A 19,441-nucleotide genomic window follows, 5' to 3' on the forward strand; every position below is an offset into this window, starting at 1 on the left:
ATCATTCTCTGCAGTAGTAACTCTCTCATAGTTATTGTGAAGCAAGATGATTCTCTCTTCAATAGACTGTTAGAACTAGGTTTTTTTCTGGAGATCACAGAAAATGTTAACTGAATTCTCTTGTGATATTACGGTATTAATTAGCTCATCCTTTTCCACCTGTCCATAGGCTCAAGTCTTTGCTGCAGATGGTGCATCTACCGAGACACCTCAATCAGGTACCCCTCAAGGAGAAGGTAATTATTTTGTTTACATTCATTTCTTTACATAATGTTCCTTAGAGGCTGGTAACATCAAAAAAAGTTAGCAAACCAAATCATTTGAGAAAGCAAATTTTTAAAGGTCTGCTGTCGATTTGGAAAGGGCATTTTGAGGGGAAGAGAAATGTTTGGCTGGACAGCATTAATTTTTGGAAATATGCGTGTTAGTTGACTGGTCTTAATATGATTCAGCTGTGTTTAATGAGACTATAATATTGGTTACAATTTTTGTTTAAGTTTGTGTTGTTTTTTTTTTTTTGTTTTGGCAAGGAGGGTTAGGTTTATGCATTCTACATCCAGCTGAGCTTATATGTTTGGGGCATCAAATCTTAAAATGATTAATAAGCTAAATTTTTTAATAATTGTGCTGATGAGCAGGAATATCCAGTGTTCAGCTTGTTTACTAGGCACTGAAATATGTGGTAGGGATACAAAGACATAAATCCCTTGCCTTTGTTTTCCTAATGAGAAAAACAGCACAAACTGCATACAAATAAGATATTGTTGCAATAAAATGGACATAATCTAAGAAGTTAAGTTGGCCTTAATGCCTATGAAGAATGTCTATGAAAAATTGAATGCAAAATTCAGTCTATGGAATAAGTCTAGCATTAAAAGATACTGTTTAAATTACTAATACAGGAACTGATAGATCATTAGACCCTTTAATATAACTCTAATCAAGAATAAGGAACTTTTTAATGACTAAATAAAGCATTCAGTGTCTGCTGATGGAAGGAATAGTGCTTTTACTGTACTGTCCCAAGAAGCATCTTTCTCTTCTTTCTTTCTCGTTTACTCTGATTTTCCAAATTGACCATTAACACCTTAAAGAAATGATCTTCCTTAAAAATAAAATTATCTTCCTTTCATTGTTATGATTTAATGAAGTACAAATTATAAAGGGTGTTTTTGTTTCCATATCTCTTTCAAAAGTTCTGACTCCAGAAGAATCTCGGGAAGAGAAAAAAGACAAAGAAGGGGACCGGACCTTTGAAGAAGGCAAACAAAAAGCCAAAGGCAGCAAACCTTTACTGCCAACATCCACCATCCTTAGACTATTGGCTGAGTTGGTGAGGTCTTATGTTGGCATTGCCACCCTGATTGCCAATTACAACTATACTGTGGGCCAGTCTGAACTAATAAAAGAGGTATTTTGAATAGCCAAATGACCTTTCCTAATGGTAGACAGGGGCCTAACGTGGAAGTAGTATCAGAGAAGATAACTTACTGAACTTTAAAGTTGGATTAAAATAGAACAGACTATTTAGTTCCACAAATCACTTCCCCTTTCCAGCTGTTGGCTTTCTCATCTCAAAAGTTACAGTAATAAACTAGTATGCTCATTTCCCAACGCCTCTTTATATGCATATCCTTTATTGTTACTGATGTTCTGTCAAATAGCCAGTTGTCTGGAAGCTAGGCAACTGAATAGAGAACCATGCCTGCAGTAGGGAGATATAAAGTTCAATTCTAGTGTGGATGAGTCACTTAACTCCCATTGCCTTGGCCTTAACGCTCCTCAGGCTTAGAACCAATGCATAGTGTTGATTTCAAGACAGAAAGTAAGGGTTTTAAAGAAGGCTATTTGGGTTTGTGAGTTTAGTTTTTACTTCATGACATTACAGGACTGCAGTGTTCTGGCATTTGTTCTGGACCACCTCCTTCCGTATACCCAGAATTCAGAGGACAAGGATACACCAGCTCTAGCACGACTTTTTCTTGCTAGCCTGGCTGCAGCAGGCAGTGGAACAGATGCTCAGGTGGCTTTGGTAAATGAAGTGAAAGCAGCATTAGGCCGAGCACTGGCAATGGCCGAGAGTACAGAGAAACATGCCAGGTAAGTGGCAAGAGGCCAGAAATCAGCTAGATGTAGTCCATTTGATTTATTGAATTTTAAAATGTAAAATTTATTCTTAGATTATAGGCTATGCAAAATGAACAAAAACAAGCTAGGTAGGATTAGGCCTGCAATCTCCTGGCATGGAGTATAAATAAGTACATCTTTCTTAAGCCAAGAATCATGCATCTGAGGAACAAAATTTAAACAATTACCACTAAGTATCTACTCTGCTAAATCCTGTACAAAGAAGATTAGTGAAATATAAGTAACTACCATGTGCCAGATAAGTAATACGGATTCAAAGAAAGATAAAGGACAGTTCCACCCTCTGCAATTTTAAAATCTAATGGTGTTTATAATACACACAAGAAAGCTAGAAAAAAAATAGAGGAATTAGCTAACCCATGAGAGAATGTATATAAGATTGGGAAATGGAAAGATATCTTTAATTATTACAATTCAGGAATTTATTTTAATTTTCATACTTTTGTTGAATTGTTAATGTTTAGTCAATAACCAGACAAAAGTAGCCCAAAAAAAGTTTTAAAATCTAATAGCAGAAACTTGTTTATTTAGAGTAAGCAATCTTAGAAAATATTCTTAGATGTTTCTTCTGAAGAAAATGAGGTAAGAAAGGAATTTACGGGGGCAGCTGAGTGACTGAGTAGATTGAGAACCTGGCGTAGAGAAGGAAGTTTCTAAATTCAAATCTGGTCTCAAACACTTCCTAACTGTGTGACCCTGAGCAAGTCACTTAACCCCCATTGACTAGCCCTTACTATTCTGCCTTAGAACAAATAAATATTACTGATGCTAAGACAGAAGATGAAGGATTTTGGTTGGTTGGTTTTTGTTGGGGGGGGGGGGGTGTACTTTTAGTAAGAGGGATTTAATGTGCCCTAGAAGATTATGTACTTTGAAGAAGTATCTAAACTGACAATTGTGCCTTTCTCCAGACTACAGGCAGTTATGTGCATTATCAGTACAATCATGGAGTCCTGCCCCTCCACATCCAGCTTTTACAGCAGTGCTACAGCAAAGACTCAACACAATGGCATGAATAATATCATCAGACTCTTTTTGAAGAAGGGTCTAGTGAATGACCTAGCACGAGTACCACACAGTCTAGACCTCTCCAGGTAAGACTACCTGGCCTGCTTCCAAGACACCAACATACTATGAGTAGGGGAAAATTAAAAATTATTTAGAGCAGAGAAATGAATTTCTATTTGAAGTTGTCAACTCTGGGACAGTTCTCATCTTCTGAATTCTTCAATGTCTTTCCTTTCTTTGTTGTCTATTTGTTATTCCAAAGCAAAGTGCACCATTCTAGTGTGTGTTCAGAATTCTTTATTCCTAGAGGGAATGATGTATTGATTCCTTGGTTCGTGTTTCTACCAAATGAATTTGCGATCTTGATCCAGTCTGTTCACTATATTAATTTAATTTCAGTTCCTCTCCAATTTAAAGATGTTAGGGTAATCTTAGTATGTTTTGCTTTAAAAATTCATTCCAGGGGGAAACTGGGTGGCTCAGTGGATTGATAGCCAGGCCTAGAAATGTGAGGTCCTACGTTCAAATCTGGCCTCAGACACTTCCCAGCTGTGTGACCCAGGGCAAGTCACTTAACCCTCTGTTGCTTAACCCTTACCAATCTTCTGCCTTGGAGTAAAAACACAGTATTGACTCCAAAACAGAAGGTAAGGGTTTGAAATTTTTTACCAATTTTGTTTTTAACTTCATTCCAGATTTTTTTTTTCTGGTCACATTATAACTAAATACAGCCAGAACTTTCTAAACTTACCTATGTTAAGTCCACTTCTTTTGCCTTCTCTTTTTTAGTCCCAATATGGCCAACACTGTCAATGCTGCCCTGAAACCTTTAGAAACACTATCACGGATTGTGAACCAACCTAGTAGCCTCTTTGGCAGCAAGAGTGCTTCCAGCAAGAGCAAATCTGAACAAGATGCCCAAGGAACATCTCAAGGTGCCAGCAGCAATACACAGGACTCAGGTAAGGAAAAGAGCATAAAGAATTCTAAGGTAGAAAGTGAAGGGAGTGTGCACCAAGCCTCCCCATTTAATACTTCAACAAAAATAACTTGCAAATTTCCCTCTAATTTATAAAACACGTATAGTTGAGGGAAGTGATCATAGTTTCCCCCTAGCTTCTGAGGTGCTTTATATTGCTAGATCTAAGTCCACCTATTAACATATAGTAGCAATTAACAGTTATGGTAGTTAAGAAGACCTCAGTTCATATCTGGCATCAGATACTTAATACCTCTGTGACTTAGGGCAAGTCACCTCTACTCTTGTTTTCCTCATCCAATAAATGAGCTAAAGAAAGAAAAGACAAACCACTCCAGTATTTCTGCCAAGGAAATCCAAATAGGATCCAAAAAAATCGGCAGGTACAGCATGATTAAGAAATAATGTAATTTCTTTCAAAGAAATTCTGGAAGCATAGGCATATATCTTTTTATTAGTCATTTTCCTAAGATATGGGTTTAACAGGATTTTTTAAGGGATTTCACATATAATTAGGGGGAAATAAAATTTTGTTGTGATTAAGAATATTGAATTTGAGGGATTAGATCTGGGATTGAATCCTCACACTAACATTTGGAACTTGTATAACTTTCAGGGTTGTTGTTTGTTTGGGTAGTGATATAAACAAAATTAAGTGACTTTCCCAGTGTCTGAAGCCAAATTTGAACTCAGGGGAAAGGATCTTCTAAACTCCAACCTGCCCTCTATCCATTGTACTATCTAGTTCCCCTGAGCTTTTAGTTTCAGCAAAATGAAATAACCCATACCTTCTGTCTTTAGAGTCTAATCCAAGTATTAGTTCTACCACAGAAGAGGGGAGGGAGTTAAGTGACTTATCCAGGATCACACAGTTGTATCTAGGGTTAGATTTGAACCCAGGTCTCTCTAGGCCTGGATTTCTAACCACTGTGACATAAACTGCCCTTTTATCTCAATTAAGCAAGCTTCATTTCAATCCCTTTGAAATTAATCCTTGATCACTTGAAGCCCACACTATATTCTTACTCCGCTTTATTTTACATGCTGTTCATTTAGTTCTTATGGTAAATTGATATTTAACTTATACTTCTAAGGGAAAATGCATTGGTGGGGTGAGATAGGGAAAGACTTTAATAATCTAACATCTTCAAAGCTTAGTATTATGCCTGTTTGGTATATATTAGGAAATATATATAATTTGTTTCAGGGTTAACTGGTGAAGCAGAAGTACACGAGGAGGATCATGATGTCACTCAGACAGAGGTGGCAGATGGGGATATAATGGATGGAGAAACTGAAAATGACACAGTTGTGATTTCTGGGCAACAAGAGGTACTTAGTACCCAGGAGATGCAGGTATGCAGGCACTGAATCAGTCTCACATTGAGGTCCTTCTGCATTGTGTTCCCACTTAAGATCTCTTTTACAGAAACTCTCTCAGAAAGCTCTCCCAGTCCACATTTACTATCCCTATCTCAGATAATTCTATCTCCTTACAAATGTTTTACCTCAAATATTTACTACCTGTTTTGCTATTAAGAAAGTCAACTTATCTCACTTCTCAACCTATATAAAATGTGTCCCTTTTTATCTCAAAATACCATAAAGCAAGGAGTTATTTAAGAGAAAATTAGAAATCTTGGGCTCCTCATTAGTATAAAGTTCTTTTGAGTTTTAAAAAAGGAGTCTTTTCCAAAAAGGTCTAAGGGACAGCAAGTTTTTATATGAATGATAAATTGCTACCAATGCTTAGGTATGATGGAGTCATTCCTAGCAGAGATGCAGTCATTTAAAAGTGTTTATTTATTCATGTGTGATATGAATACTGTCAGTGCTCTCTACTATGTAAAAAAATAGTTTATAAGTTGGTCCACAAATAAATTAAATATCTCAAACACCCATTTTCATGCATTGAGAGCCAGACATGGAAACAGGAGGTCCTAGGTTCAATTCTGGCCTCAGACACTTCCCAGCTCTGTGACCCTTGGCAAATTACTGAACCCCTATTGTCTAGCCCTCACTGTTCTTCTGTCGGAACCAAATGGTTCCAAGTTGGAAGATTAGGGTTTAAGAATGGGGAAAATTTCATTTTCATTATGTCCTTAAACATATCAGTATTAAAAATTCTTTTGCATTTTCATTGTTTCTCCTTAGGTAGAGAATGAACTGGAGGACCTGATAGATGAATTACTTGAGAGGGATGGTGGCTCAGGAAACAGTACAATCATAGGTGAGCATTATAAATCTTAATTTATTCTTTACTGCTAAATATCTATTTCTTTGAGAAATTCTGGGAAATTATTTCTTCTGATTTCTTAGTGTGTAAAAATGTATGTAATACAAGTTCTCCTTGGATCTTTAAATAACACTATCCTTATTGTGGTGAAGTACTTTACATTTCTGGCTAGAAAAGGTCTGTCAGCAAAGCAAATATGGAATACTTGTTTTATTACAAATATTTTTTTTTTAAGAAAGTTCCAAGTTAAATATTTCTTACAACAAATTAAGGGACTTATTAATATCACCTCTTCCAAAAATTCAACAATACTAAGAAGGCATGATATTAATCCTCTTCTAGGAAGTTTCAAATAAGAGAAATATCCCACTCTTCCTGAAAGGTGCAAACTTTTTTTATTATTTATATTTGATGGACAAATAATCTGGAGGCCCATTTGCAACTAAAAGAAAACATTTAGGGACAAGAGTAGGTGCAAGGTCTACATACAGGTGTAGCATGGGCCCACCTGAAATGAAAAGAGAAACCATTCCCAATTATTCAGTGGCTGGGGGGGGTCTGCTCTTAACCTTCAGTGGGCAGAAGCGGAGAGGACGAGTCACAGGAGGATGTGTTGATGGATGAAGCTCCCTCCAACCTCAGCCAGGGTTCCACCTTACAGGCCAACCGAGAAGGTGAGAGTGCAAAGGCAAAATGACCCTCCTTCTTTGCCCTTCAAGCCTGGCACTCCACTCTACCAGTTTTTTCCTCCAGGTTCTTACCCTATTTAGATGAACCAAGTAGTGTAGGGGGTCTATTCTGATCTTCACATATCTCACAGATCATATGCATACACTTTTACAAATAGCACAATCTGTTCTTGGATAATGATTTCAAGTTGGCAGTTATACATTAACTATCTTTTCTGAATTTTTGCTTTGTTTCATTTCTCCCATTGACTCCCAGTGATACAGATCTTTTCACCAGAAGGAAATGGCAAATAGAAGAAAGATACGTAACAAGGAAAAAGAGGGGTGGGATATCAAGACTACCAATAGTCCTAGCCAACCCTGGCCACAGGATCTATAAGTACTCCCTTACATAGTAGTGAAGTGTTCTAGTTCACTGGTGGGGTCTAGGACTGACTTTTCTCCTGGTTCTTCCTTCCCTATTCAGAACTAGTTTCCCTTTTCCCTTGTTGCCCCATCTCTTACAAACTAATTATTTCTGTTTTAGCCCATATTCAATGTGCTTAGTTTGGCTCATTACTATTACTCTTTGTTTTAGATTCAATGAATATCTTGGATCCAGAAGATGAGGAGGAGCACACTCAGGAAGAGGACAGCAGTGGTAGTAATGAGGATGAAGATGATAGCCAAGATGAAGAGGAGGAAGAAGAGGAAGATGATGATGATCAGGTTATGAGCTAGCCAATGAGGGGATATAAACAAAAATAGGCTGTATAGTTCTTGATTGTCTACTTTTTTCTGATGTCCCTTCTATGATTACAGCCTTACAGATCTCAATTCTAATTTTTTCCTCTTTCCCTCTAGGATGATGAGGAAGGTGAAGAGGGAGATGAGGATGAGGATGATGATGGATCTGAAATGGAGTTAGATGAAGATTATCCTGACATGAATGCTTCTCCTTTGGTCCGTTTTGAACGCTTTGACCGAGAAGACGACCTCATAATTGAGTTTGACAACATGTTCTCCAGTGCTAGTAAGATAGTCGCAATATGAGTCAGTTAGAAACATGGAGATGTGTTATTGTTGGTTTTTGTTTTCAATCAGTTATTTCCATACTGTTTTATAAAATGCAAGGGAAATAACAAATCTCTTTTTCATTGCTATTTGTGTAAAATTTATATGCAGAAGCAAAGTTGCATGTACTTGAACTATTAAATATATATAACAAAAGACACTCTAAATAGCTAAAAATAATAAATAGAGAGAATGCAATTTTTGGATCTCAAAACCTCATTTTACAGATTATCTGACTTTATTATTCCAGAAAGTGGCAGAGTCAAAACTTAAAACAACCACTGAATTTATATGTGGTAGTATCTCTATCAGCAATTTCAAAAGTATAAACCAAATTATTTCCCAAAATACAAGGTGTTTTCAATACAATTGCCATTCCAAATCCTCCCAAGGATTCTAAAACTTCCAAGAAAATGTTAGTGAATAATTCAGAAGTGGTTTGATATCTCTAATTTAGATAATAGGCTAGAATTATGTAGAACTAGGATTAAAAGTTGGGGCCTATTAGCTCTTTATAATTTTCTCAATGATGATTTGTATATTTAAAAATATCAGAAATAAACATTGTGGGGAGGGGTGGGGTTGGTTACTAAGACAAAGATGCTTGTCCCTTCAATCCATATATTAATTACCTGAATTAATCTGCTATTGATCACAAGTCTTTCAGGTGTGGCACATCAGAAAGACTCGGGACTCACAACTAAAATTTCTGCCCTATGTACTTGGCTAAAATCTCTTCTTTAGACCTAAACTTTTTTTATCCAGTAATTCCTAACCTTTTCAACTCTAACCATCTGTTAATTTGCTAGATTTTTTTCTGATTTCAAAGGCCCTTAATATCTTTATCCAGCCTATTAAGTGAAAATAAAAGAGTATGTATACATCAAGGAAACATTTCTGATTCCATTTGTCTCTCCTTACAGCAGACATACCCCCATCCCCAGGAAACATCCCTGCTACACATCCACTGATGGTACGGCATGCAGACCACAGTACCCTCACCCTTGGTAGTGGCTCCTCTACCACTCGCCTTGCACAAGGTATTGGTAGAAGCCAGAGGACATTGAGGCAATTAACTGCCAACACAGGCCACACAATCCATGTCCACTACCCTGGAAATCGACAGCCTAATCCTCCTCTCATTCTGCAGAGGTGAGTTGGTACCAAGACTTTCTTAGCTTCTAGGAAATTAGGATAATTCCTATTTTAGGAATTTGATCATTTTGTGGCTTTACCCTGGGTTTTAGCATTTTTTGAGTCTCTCTTTGTACAAAAACATAAAAGATTTGTGAAAAATTTGCAGAAAGCCAGAGTTATTGCATAAGTTAGAAAAAGTATTCATTCATAAACAAGGGTGAAAAGAAATATCTCATGATAATGTTCTAATATAGAACTGCTGAGTTATTTTAGGCTTTGAGGCACAAACCTTGGAAGGATACTTCATGTCTAGAATAGAATTATTAGAAGCAAATGGATACCAAAATTCAAACTATGCAAATGAAGTACAATATGGGAATTATACAAAGGAATAGATATATTTAAAAATCAATGGTACCAATACAAACATTTCAAAACTAGGAGTAATCTACAAATTTAATTTTCAAAATATTTGAGAGATCTATGAAGTGTCCAATGCCTGAGAAATGACTAAAGACATTATAGTATGTAAATGAAGTTAAATCTTGTTTTAATGTAAAAAAAAAAACAGTGGCCTGAAAATTTTCTAAGTATTTGATAGTTTTTATATGACTTACTAAAAAATGTAAAGGAATAGAAACAAAAAATATAGTGTATATATTGATAACAACTATGGTTGTCACATACAGCAAAAACTAAAAAGTATCATGAAAACAACCATGTGATGACACTATATTGAGCTTTTTAGAACATCTTTTCTTTAGAAGTTAACAATATACTATTGGTGAAATTTAGGAAATTCTGAACACATGATTAACAGTGAAGATAGAGCTCTTCCATGTGCTTACTTTCCTACACATATTTATTCTGTATCTGAATTTGCATTGCATTATGCACTGGAAACTGAAATAAAACTTTTTGGCATACACACAAATTGTCTATATTTCCCTTGCCTCTTGTACAAATGAGATAGAAATTGGCACATATTAGAGTTACACAATTTCTACTTGTGAAACCCAGGACAGGAATTTAGGGTTAGGGTTAACTCAAATTGCCTAACACTTTACTGCTCTTCTGCAGTTAGAACCAATATAAGAATCTATTCTAATATTAGTTTTTTGTTTTGTTTTTACATACTAGAGACTGAGGAAGGATTTATTAGAAAACAAATTGAATTACTATATAGCATAGCATACCAAAAGGCTAATATCTTGAGATTTATAAATAGAAGTATAATTATCAGAAACAGCAACAGAAAAACCCTGTTTTCTTTTCTTTTTTACCTAAGTGTGCTACAATTGGTATGTGACTCATAACAATGGTAATATTTTTAAGGAGGTAATGACAGGTTAGCTGTGTTACCTAGAAAATAATCTCCAGAGGATATATTTTTTGAATTAATATTTCAGGTTACTGGGTCCCTCTGCAGCTGCAGATATTCTTCAGCTGAGCAGCAGTCTCCCACTGCAAAGCCGAGGCCGAGCTCGTCTCTTAGTGGGTAATGATGATGTACATATCATTGCCCGTTCAGATGATGAATTGCTTGATGACTTCTTCCATGATCAGAGCACAGCTACAAGCCAGGCAGGCAAGTTTATTTGCAGGAATAGAAAATCTATTTGCCTTTTCTATCTCCTACAATCAATTTTTGGCAACCCAACAAGAATATTCCCTAGTAATGTTGAATTTGAGAAATAAAAAAGATCTCTTAGGTAAACAAATCCTTAGAGCCACTGTGTAGACAGTATCAAAATTTTGTTTACTTTTTTTTTTTTTAAGAGTATGGAATTGCATGACCTAGCATTCCACTACGTTTTGAACTTTGGTTTAAGTATTAAAGACACTCTTTTATCCTTATTCCTCATATATCTCCAGTGTTTTTTCTGAGGACAGCTAAGGATAATATGTTTTTTCTGATTCATTCGTCAGCAGGGATGCATAAGAAGCAGCAGATTTGTGATTCTCTTTTTCATCCTATCACAGGAACTCTTTCTAGCATTCCTACAGCCCTAACCAGATGGACAGAAGAGTGCAAAGTTCTTGATGCTGAGAGTATGCATGACTGTGTTTCTGGTGAGTTTGGGGTTAATGCCATAGAAATTTGGTAGATCTTTGGTAGCCAAATCAGGAGGTACTTCAACAAAAAATGGTCTCTGATCTCATCCTTGCTTTCTCACATTCAGTTGTGAAAGTGCCTATCATTAATCACCTGGAGTCCTTGAGGGATGAAGAACTGGAGGAAAGGCGAGAGAAACGCAGAAAGCAGCTAGCTGAGGAAGAAGCTAAGAGAGCTGGCATGGCTAAAGAAGAGAAAGAGAATAAGGATCAGAATACACAGGTAACTTAAATTTAGAATGGAAAGGTATTTGGGATCTTCTAGGCTTACCCCAGGGAGATGGGACATTAGTCCTTATGGTCACACCAAATTAGTAGCTAAAACTTTGTTTTATTTCTTTAAATGTGATTTTTAAAATTATTTTTAAATTACATGATTCTTGTTGTTACCCTCTCTTCTTCCCTCCCCACTCCCAGAGCTGACAAGCAATTTCACTGGGTTGTACATAACCTATTTGCACATTATTCTTTTTGTAATAGAGTAATCTTTTAAAACCAGAACCCCATCTCATATACTCATATAAACAAGTGATAAATCATATGTGTGTTTCAGTTACTATGTATAATGTGATTATGCTTATTTCAGTTCACATAGGTCTTTCAAGTTCTTTTGCAGTTAAAACAACTTCTATCCTTGGGGAAATCTCACTCACAAGGCAAAAGGGCCTTGGATTTTTTTTGGCCCTCTGATAATTCCACTTTTTTTCTGGCATAATGAATGAAGTAGATGAACTAAAGAAAAAAATTAGTCACAGAAGTCAGGAACAGAACTTACCTGACTAGTCTCCACCATCTCTGATTGTGCCCAGATAAGTAAAAACATTAGAGAGTGACACATGGGAAGGATGAGGAAGAATAAATCTACATGCCTAAGTCTATAGTTATGTTTTTGCTTGGAACACCTCCAGTGTATTATAATCTTAGTAGTAGTTTGATTGAGCATATAAAAAACTTAATTTCATATGAATCTTAAGTGTGTATTATTTACCAAGTATTGATTTAGGTTTTTGACAAGAAATTCTACAAATACAAAAGTGAAACAGGCCATCCCATACTTTTCTACTAACATTTTCCTTTCTGGTGAAATAAACTATTTATAGATGAGCTAAAGCATCCTCATTCAGTATCATTTTTTTTTCTCTTCCCAGGGTACCACATCCAAAACAAATGAGACTTCTGGTCAGAATCTCTCAGGTAATTATTTCTTCCCTTTTACAGCCTTTTTGATGAAAAATATTGGTCACTTTATTACTTCCAAGTCAGCAATTAACAAGGACCCACATGATTGAAATTGAAGCCCTTGTATAATACATGTATTGACTTTAGGATAATCCAGTCTTTGCAATAATAGTGCAGTCTTCTGTATTTTTCATGAAGCTACATTTTCCTTAATGATTAAATCCTCTTGTTGTATTGTTCACTGTGCCACAAAAACTCTGAGAATACGCACACATAAATATATGTATTGTTCAAAGAAGATTTCCACAGATTTGGTTTTTTCCAGTTCCCCTCTTAATTGTTTGTGTTCTGTAATACTCCAATCTAGGAGATCATAATGAAGGCAATATCATCATGCTACCAGATTCCTTAAAAAACACTTGAAAGCTCTCTTTCTAATGGTTATTTTATGGTTCCAGGATTAGGCATCCATGCAAAAAAGACTCTTCAGTACTGTACCAGCCAAAACTTGCAAAGCACTTAACATTAGTACCTGGCATCTACTAGATGCTTTATAAATGTTTGTTCCCTTCACTATCCAGTTCACATTTCTTCATTTTCTTAGTGTTTCGTCTACCTTCCTTCATATAGTTATTTATATCATATAATTATTTACCATTTCAAATTTGTTCAGTTTCATTATCCACTTCCCAGAATCTTCTGTATCTCTATCCTGACTTTGCACTTTGAGTCCTAGAAGTGATTGTAATTTCCTTAAACCCTTACCTTCCATCTTGGAATCTATACTGTGTATTGGTTCCAATGCAGAAGAGTAATAAGGACTAGGCAATGGGGGTCAAGTGACTTGCCCAGGGTCACACAGCTGGGAAGTGTCTGAGGCCAGATTTGAACCTAGGACCTCCGATCTCTAGGCCTGGCTCCCAAGCCACTGAGCCACCCAGCTGCCCCCAGTAAATGTAATTCTTAAATAAAATCTTTTTTGCACAATTATATCAATCCTAACCAGCTGTCCTATTTAGACCAATGTTTAGAATATATAGTATAAAGTAATACTTTTTTAAATAACATTACTAGAACATGTCATGTTCTTGAAATGTATGATAATATTTTATTAAATTGTCTCTGCCTATCTATAGGGCAAGGTAGATATGTTTTTTCTTGAAGGTATAGCCAGATACTTATTAAAGTGAGTATATTTACCTATGACAAGGACCCCAGCCAAGTGTCTACTTAACATATTCTTCATTCTTTCTGAGCAAGATATGACCACCAGGCCTGACAACTACCCAGCTACTACTTCTCCTGCAGAAGGCACTTCAGTTAGACCCAAACAGACCTTTGTCACTCTGGAAACTTCTCATCAACAACCACCTCTGCCACCCCCGTTAGCTGTTGGAGAGCTAACCCAGCAGTTTCACATTCCAAATATATCAGAGTCCTCTTCACAGCTTCTGGTGCCTGTAGAGCAAGAAGTCTTAGGTCTCTTAAGACCAAGTGGGGAAACAGAGACAATACAAATGGAACTATCACCAGCTCCTACAATAAGTAAGTATTTTTTTTTCTTAAATTTAAAAAATTTAGTGTATCCATAAGTATAACTTTTTCTGTTCTATTGAATAATGGAATGTTAGAACTAGAAGGGCCTTAGAGATTTAGTCAGTCTGCTCATTTATATATTAATCATTTGAGAGAAATAACCTAGACTTAGTACCAGTTCTCATGATTTCAAGACAGTTGTTCTTTACATTGTTCCATTTAATAACCATGAACAATTCATTTAAGCACCCAACATCTGTAAGAATATGTTAATTGGGGAAAATATGGCTACCAAGCTTTATTGTTCAGTAATATTCAATGATCATTTTGTTGTCCAACAAGACTTTTTCTTCTTTTCTGAATTAGTATTTTCTGAATTTTTGTGCTTTCCACATAGCCTCATCTCCAGAGAGGGCTGAAGACTCAGATGTCCTGACTGCTGTGAGTAGCCAACTGGAGGGGTCCCCTATGGATACCAGCAGCCTAGCATCCTGCAACCTGGAGGAGGCAGTTGGGGACAGTGCTGTTTCCAGCAGCATAGAGCCACCAAGGGTAGACACTTCTACTCCTGTAGATATTCCTCAGCCTAGTACAGAAACACAAGGCAGTGGAGATGGACCAAGCGAGTCCCAGCAACAAACTGAAGACAGGTGAAATATGAGTTATATGAAGTTTTGTTTAATTGCTTTCTAAAGAATGTTGAATATTGAGAGGACTGAGAAACTTATTCATAGAAGTGATTGCTATAAAATCAAAGTTAATCATTTTTTTTTAAAGTTTCTTTAAGCCCCACAAGAAAGGAGATTGAGGTGAAGAGAATGAGAAAAGGCATAAAGTATTTTTCTTCTTTTGCTAACAGAATGTTCTAAGATTTTTCCCTCATCAGAATGACCTCCCCTTCATGTTTTTTTCTAGCTCTCCTCCAGCCTCATCCTCTGAGAGTTCCTCCACCAGAGATTCTGCAGTGGCCATTTCTGGTGCAGATTCAAGGGATAATCTTGAAGAGCCATTACCTTCAACAAGCAGTGAAGAAGACGATCCTCTTGCAGGTGAGACCTCTGTAATGTTATTTATTTACAAGGAAGGTAATGTGGCAGAATCAAGCTGGTGGCTTATTAGTAGCAAAAGTCAAGTTCTCTGTGAAAACCCTTCCACACCAATCAAAGTGTTTCAACAGGAACACAAAACCAAATACAACAAAGGACAGATCCAGGGAACCCTTCTGTTCTATTCAAGGTACACAGAGAATGCTGAATTCTCAGGTTTAAGGAACTGAAGGAAGGTCCCAGGATCCTTTCCCCACCTACTAGGCTCAGACTTGTACAGTTGCTGTGATCTCAGGGCAAGTGTTCCAGGTCAAGCGGGGAATGGAATACCTTGCTACCACAGCTACCCGAGGTCTAGATTTCTGACTTAAGCTGTTAGTAAGGCACCTAGAGGGTTAAGACCAGCAGCCTGGTCACAGCCTTCAGCCGCCGGTCCACAGGGCAGAGAAACTCGATCTCAAACACCTCTCCCCCACCTACTGCACTGAGACCTACAGTAAGAATTCAGCTGACTGGAATCCCAGAGCAGAGGCTATACAACCACAACAGAATACCGTGGTACCACCACAGAAAGCTCAGGGCCTCTGACCAGGCAGCTGGAAGGGAGGTGGCTGGCAGAAAGGAAAAGGAGAAACAGGGTAACTACCTTCACCTTCTGCTAAATAAACATCAGAAAAAGGAAAAATAAATTACAATTGAAAACTTATAACTATGTAAATATCAAAGAAAAAATGGAATAGAGGAGGATTGAGGAACACCAAGCAAAAATTCCAGCCAATTGAACACAAGCTTTGAACGAACTCCAAAAAGCAGCTGGGTAGCTCAGTGAATTGAGAACCAGGCCTAGAGATGGGAAGTCCTAGGTTCAAATCAGGCCTCAGACACTTCCCAGCTGTGTGATCCTGGGCAAGTCACTTATCCCTGTATTGATTCCAAGACAGAAGGTAAGGGTTTAAATTAATATTATTTTTTAGAAATTATTTTTATTTGGTCAATTTCAAACATTATTCATTGGATACAAAAATTATTTTCTTTTCCTCCCTCCCTTCCCGCCACCCCTCCCATAGCCGACACGCGATTCCACTGGGTATCACATGTGTCTTTGATCTGAACTAAGGGTTTAAATTTTTTTTAAAAAGGCTATTAAGAGAGTCTGAAGAAAGTTGGAAAAAGTACTTAAAAAAGAAAGAGATCATTTGGAAACAGAGGCACAGGAACTGAAACAAGAAAATTGTGTCTTTAAAGTCGGAACTGACCACCTTGAAAACAAGACAAAAAAATGAAAGATGACCTACAAAGAAAAACAGATCAAGAGGAAAAGGAATTCAGTCTTTAAAACTTAGAATCCAACAACTAGAAGCAAATGACTTTACGAGGCAGCAACAAAATCAAAAGAATGAAAAAATTGAGGAAAATATGAGATACCTAATTGATAAAACAACAGACCTGGAAAATAGATCCAGGAGAGACATTTAAGGATTATGGGACTACCAGAAAATCATGACAAGGAAAGTATTACAGTTGGCGAACAGTAAGGTAAACAAAGGATTATGTGAACTAGAAGTCCTCTTCTCAGTCTTTTAGTTGAAGATTAGTTCAACAAATGAAGTATAAGAGTCTATGGATATTAGACTTGGTAGTTCTGTCTTCTTGATGCCATATGTATCTCAGATAGGCAGAATTCATTAAAATGTGAATAATTTAATATTATCTCAGGTAATATCAGTTATCTCAGGTATTTGTCACTACTAGATCTATATATCAGAAAAAGGTAAAAAAGAATGGACTTGCTTGTATATAAACTTTTATAGCAGCTTTTTTTGTGGTGACAAAATATCAGGAGATGCCAACAATTATTTGAGAAATGACAACACATTTTAGTATATGATTACAATTGAATTCTATTGTGATGTGAGAAATGACAAGCAAGATAATTTCTGGTAAACTGACTAAAATGAAGCGAGCAAAATCAGAACAACACTATATGGTTTCAATACTACTATATGATGAAAAACTGAATAACAGAAAACTTATATCCACCTATGAAGATAAAAATTACAGAGTGCAGATCAAACTGTAGTTTAAGTGAACTTTGTTTTTTGGGTTTATGGGTTTTTTTGTTTGTTTGTTTTGTTTTGTTTTGTTTTACAACATGGATAATTTGGAAATTTGTTTCATATGGGTTGTATCATAGATAAATCTATATTAAATTATTGGCTTTCCAATTAGGGTAATGGGGAAGAAAAAGAGAAATTTAAAACTCAGACTTTGAAAATGAATATTAAAAATTTGTACATATTATTGAAGAAAAATAAACCCTAACCCTAATTTTTTTCTCAATAATATGTAAAAAATTTTAATTTTTAATAAAAGGGAAATAAGCTTATAGATGTTAAAAGAAAGGGACAAAGAAGGGCTCATACCTACCATTCTTCATTCTGTGAACCATCGGCACCATGTCTACAGAGTGGCCTTTTCCCAGTTCTCAACCTCATCCTCCCCTGCTGTTCTCACAGTGTTTTCCTTTGTAGGAATATAAGCTTTTTCAGAACAGGTACTGTCTCTCCACTTATATTTTATTCCCAACACTGATTGTAATGCTTTACATGTAATAAACACTTAATAATTTTTGACTTAGAAGAATTAGGTTTTTAAAAATAGTAGTAAGGTTGACAAAAAAAAGAGAGAAGATACAGAATGATGTGGGCCATTCTGGCTGCTTTTTGTCTTAACAGAAACGAAAACAGTCTTATTCTCTCTTTAGGTATCAATCTTCCTGAGGGTGTAGACCCCTCCTTTTTGGCTGCTCTGCCAGATGATATTCGAAGGGAAGTCTTACAGAATCAATTGGGCATTCGACCCCCTGCAAGAGGCACTCCAACAACTACCAATCCAGTTCCTCCTATGGTTGGGAACACTAGTATGACTGAAGTGAGCCCTGAGTTTTTGGCTGCTTTGCCTCCAGCTATTCAAGAGGAGGTAAGCCCTTTGCTTTTCAGAAAATCACTTCAGAACTCTAGAGTTTAATTTCCTAGATTATAAGATAAAAGATTTAAACAAAAATATTGTCCTTATATGACCCTAACTCTCCTTCTCTTAAAAGTATTCATAGCACCATAACACCATATTCATAGCACCATACTATTTCCATAAATCTCTTTACGCCCCTTAAGGATGATACTTTGCTCCTCATTAACTGAGCAGATTACCCTTTACTCCCTAGCCAAATGGAGGGTTAGAGTTTGGTAGATGGACTGCCTGTTTTTATTTTATGTTCCTTCCAGAGTCTCTGACTCGCTTCATTAATGTACTGATGTTCTTAGGTGTTAGCACAGCAAAGGGCTGAGCAGCAGAGGCGAGAACTGGCACAGAATGCTAGTTCAGACACTCCAATGGACCCAGTGACTTTCATCCAGACCTTGCCGTCTGATTTGCGCCGCAGTGTGCTAGAAGACATGGAAGACAGTGTATTAGCTGTTATGCCACCAGACATCGCTGCAGAAGCCCAAGCTTTACGGCGGGAGCAAGAAGCCCGACAGAGACAACTTATGCACGAAAGATTGTTTGGACACAGCAGCACTTCAGCATTGTCTGCCATCCTTCGGAGTCCAGGTATAGAGTTCACAAAAGCCATGGGCATTTCTTTTTCTGTTTCAGTATGCAAAAAAAAAAAATTTTACTAATTATTTTCCTTCTCTCTACCCTCCCACCCCACCCAGCTTTCACAAGTCGCCTGAGTGGCAACCGAGGAGTCCAATACACACGACTTGCTGTCCAGAGGGGTGGAACTTTCCAAATGGGAGGAAGCAGCAGCCACAATAGGTACAAATCTCTTAACGCCCACTGTCAAAGATGCTGCCAAGATTATAACTCTATAACTGACTAGAAGAAAGTGAAACCCAAAGAAGTTCAAAAGAAAAAGTATGTTTACAAAGAGTGGGATGCAATGGGGATGATATCTTCCTTTTAGGGTTAATTTAAGAAAGCAACCAACAAAAACATGACAATCAAGTTCATTTACACTAATACAACAGGACACTCCATTTCTGTTCACTTAAAGAATGAATGAAAGCAAAGGAAATGGACATGTAAATTAATATTAACAAAAACTTAGAAAAGAAAGAATAACAGAATAATTGAAAAGAGAATTTTTAAAAGACTGTCAGATTTTGCAATTAGGAATATAGAATTTTTTTTTAAAACCCTTACCTTCCATCTTGGAGTCAATACTGTATATTGGCTCCAAGGCAGAAGAGCAGTAAGAGCTAGGCAATGGGGGTCAAGTGACTTGCCCAGGGTCACACAGCTGGGAAGT

At 36.8% G+C, this 19,441-nt stretch overlaps 1 protein-coding gene across 1 annotated transcript in view; it reads left to right on the forward strand.

Annotated features, from left to right (window-relative positions):
• Positions 1-19,441, forward strand: part of LOC130453606 (E3 ubiquitin-protein ligase HUWE1-like) — a gene marked incomplete at its 5' end in the record, with an annotated part of 59,083 nt that overhangs the window by 25,956 nt on the left and 13,686 nt on the right. The window contains 21 exon segments of the mRNA XM_056809927.1: positions 170-236; positions 1,197-1,411; positions 1,889-2,100; positions 3,060-3,242; positions 3,946-4,118; positions 5,343-5,491; positions 6,290-6,365; positions 6,947-7,045; positions 7,638-7,768; positions 7,904-8,072; positions 9,037-9,265; positions 10,660-10,838; positions 11,234-11,323; positions 11,434-11,588; positions 12,514-12,559; positions 13,805-14,089; positions 14,478-14,730; positions 14,996-15,129; positions 17,891-18,105; positions 18,450-18,738; positions 18,846-18,948. Of these exon segments, the coding sequence (XP_056665905.1) occupies positions 170-236; positions 1,197-1,411; positions 1,889-2,100; positions 3,060-3,242; positions 3,946-4,118; positions 5,343-5,491; positions 6,290-6,365; positions 6,947-7,045; positions 7,638-7,768; positions 7,904-8,072; positions 9,037-9,265; positions 10,660-10,838; positions 11,234-11,323; positions 11,434-11,588; positions 12,514-12,559; positions 13,805-14,089; positions 14,478-14,730; positions 14,996-15,129; positions 17,891-18,105; positions 18,450-18,738; positions 18,846-18,948 (3,452 nt within the window).

Source organism: Monodelphis domestica, assembly GCF_027887165.1.
Source record: "Monodelphis domestica isolate mMonDom1 chromosome Y unlocalized genomic scaffold, mMonDom1.pri SUPER_Y_unloc_1, whole genome shotgun sequence".
Taxonomy (NCBI): Eukaryota; Metazoa; Chordata; class Mammalia; order Didelphimorphia; family Didelphidae; genus Monodelphis; species Monodelphis domestica.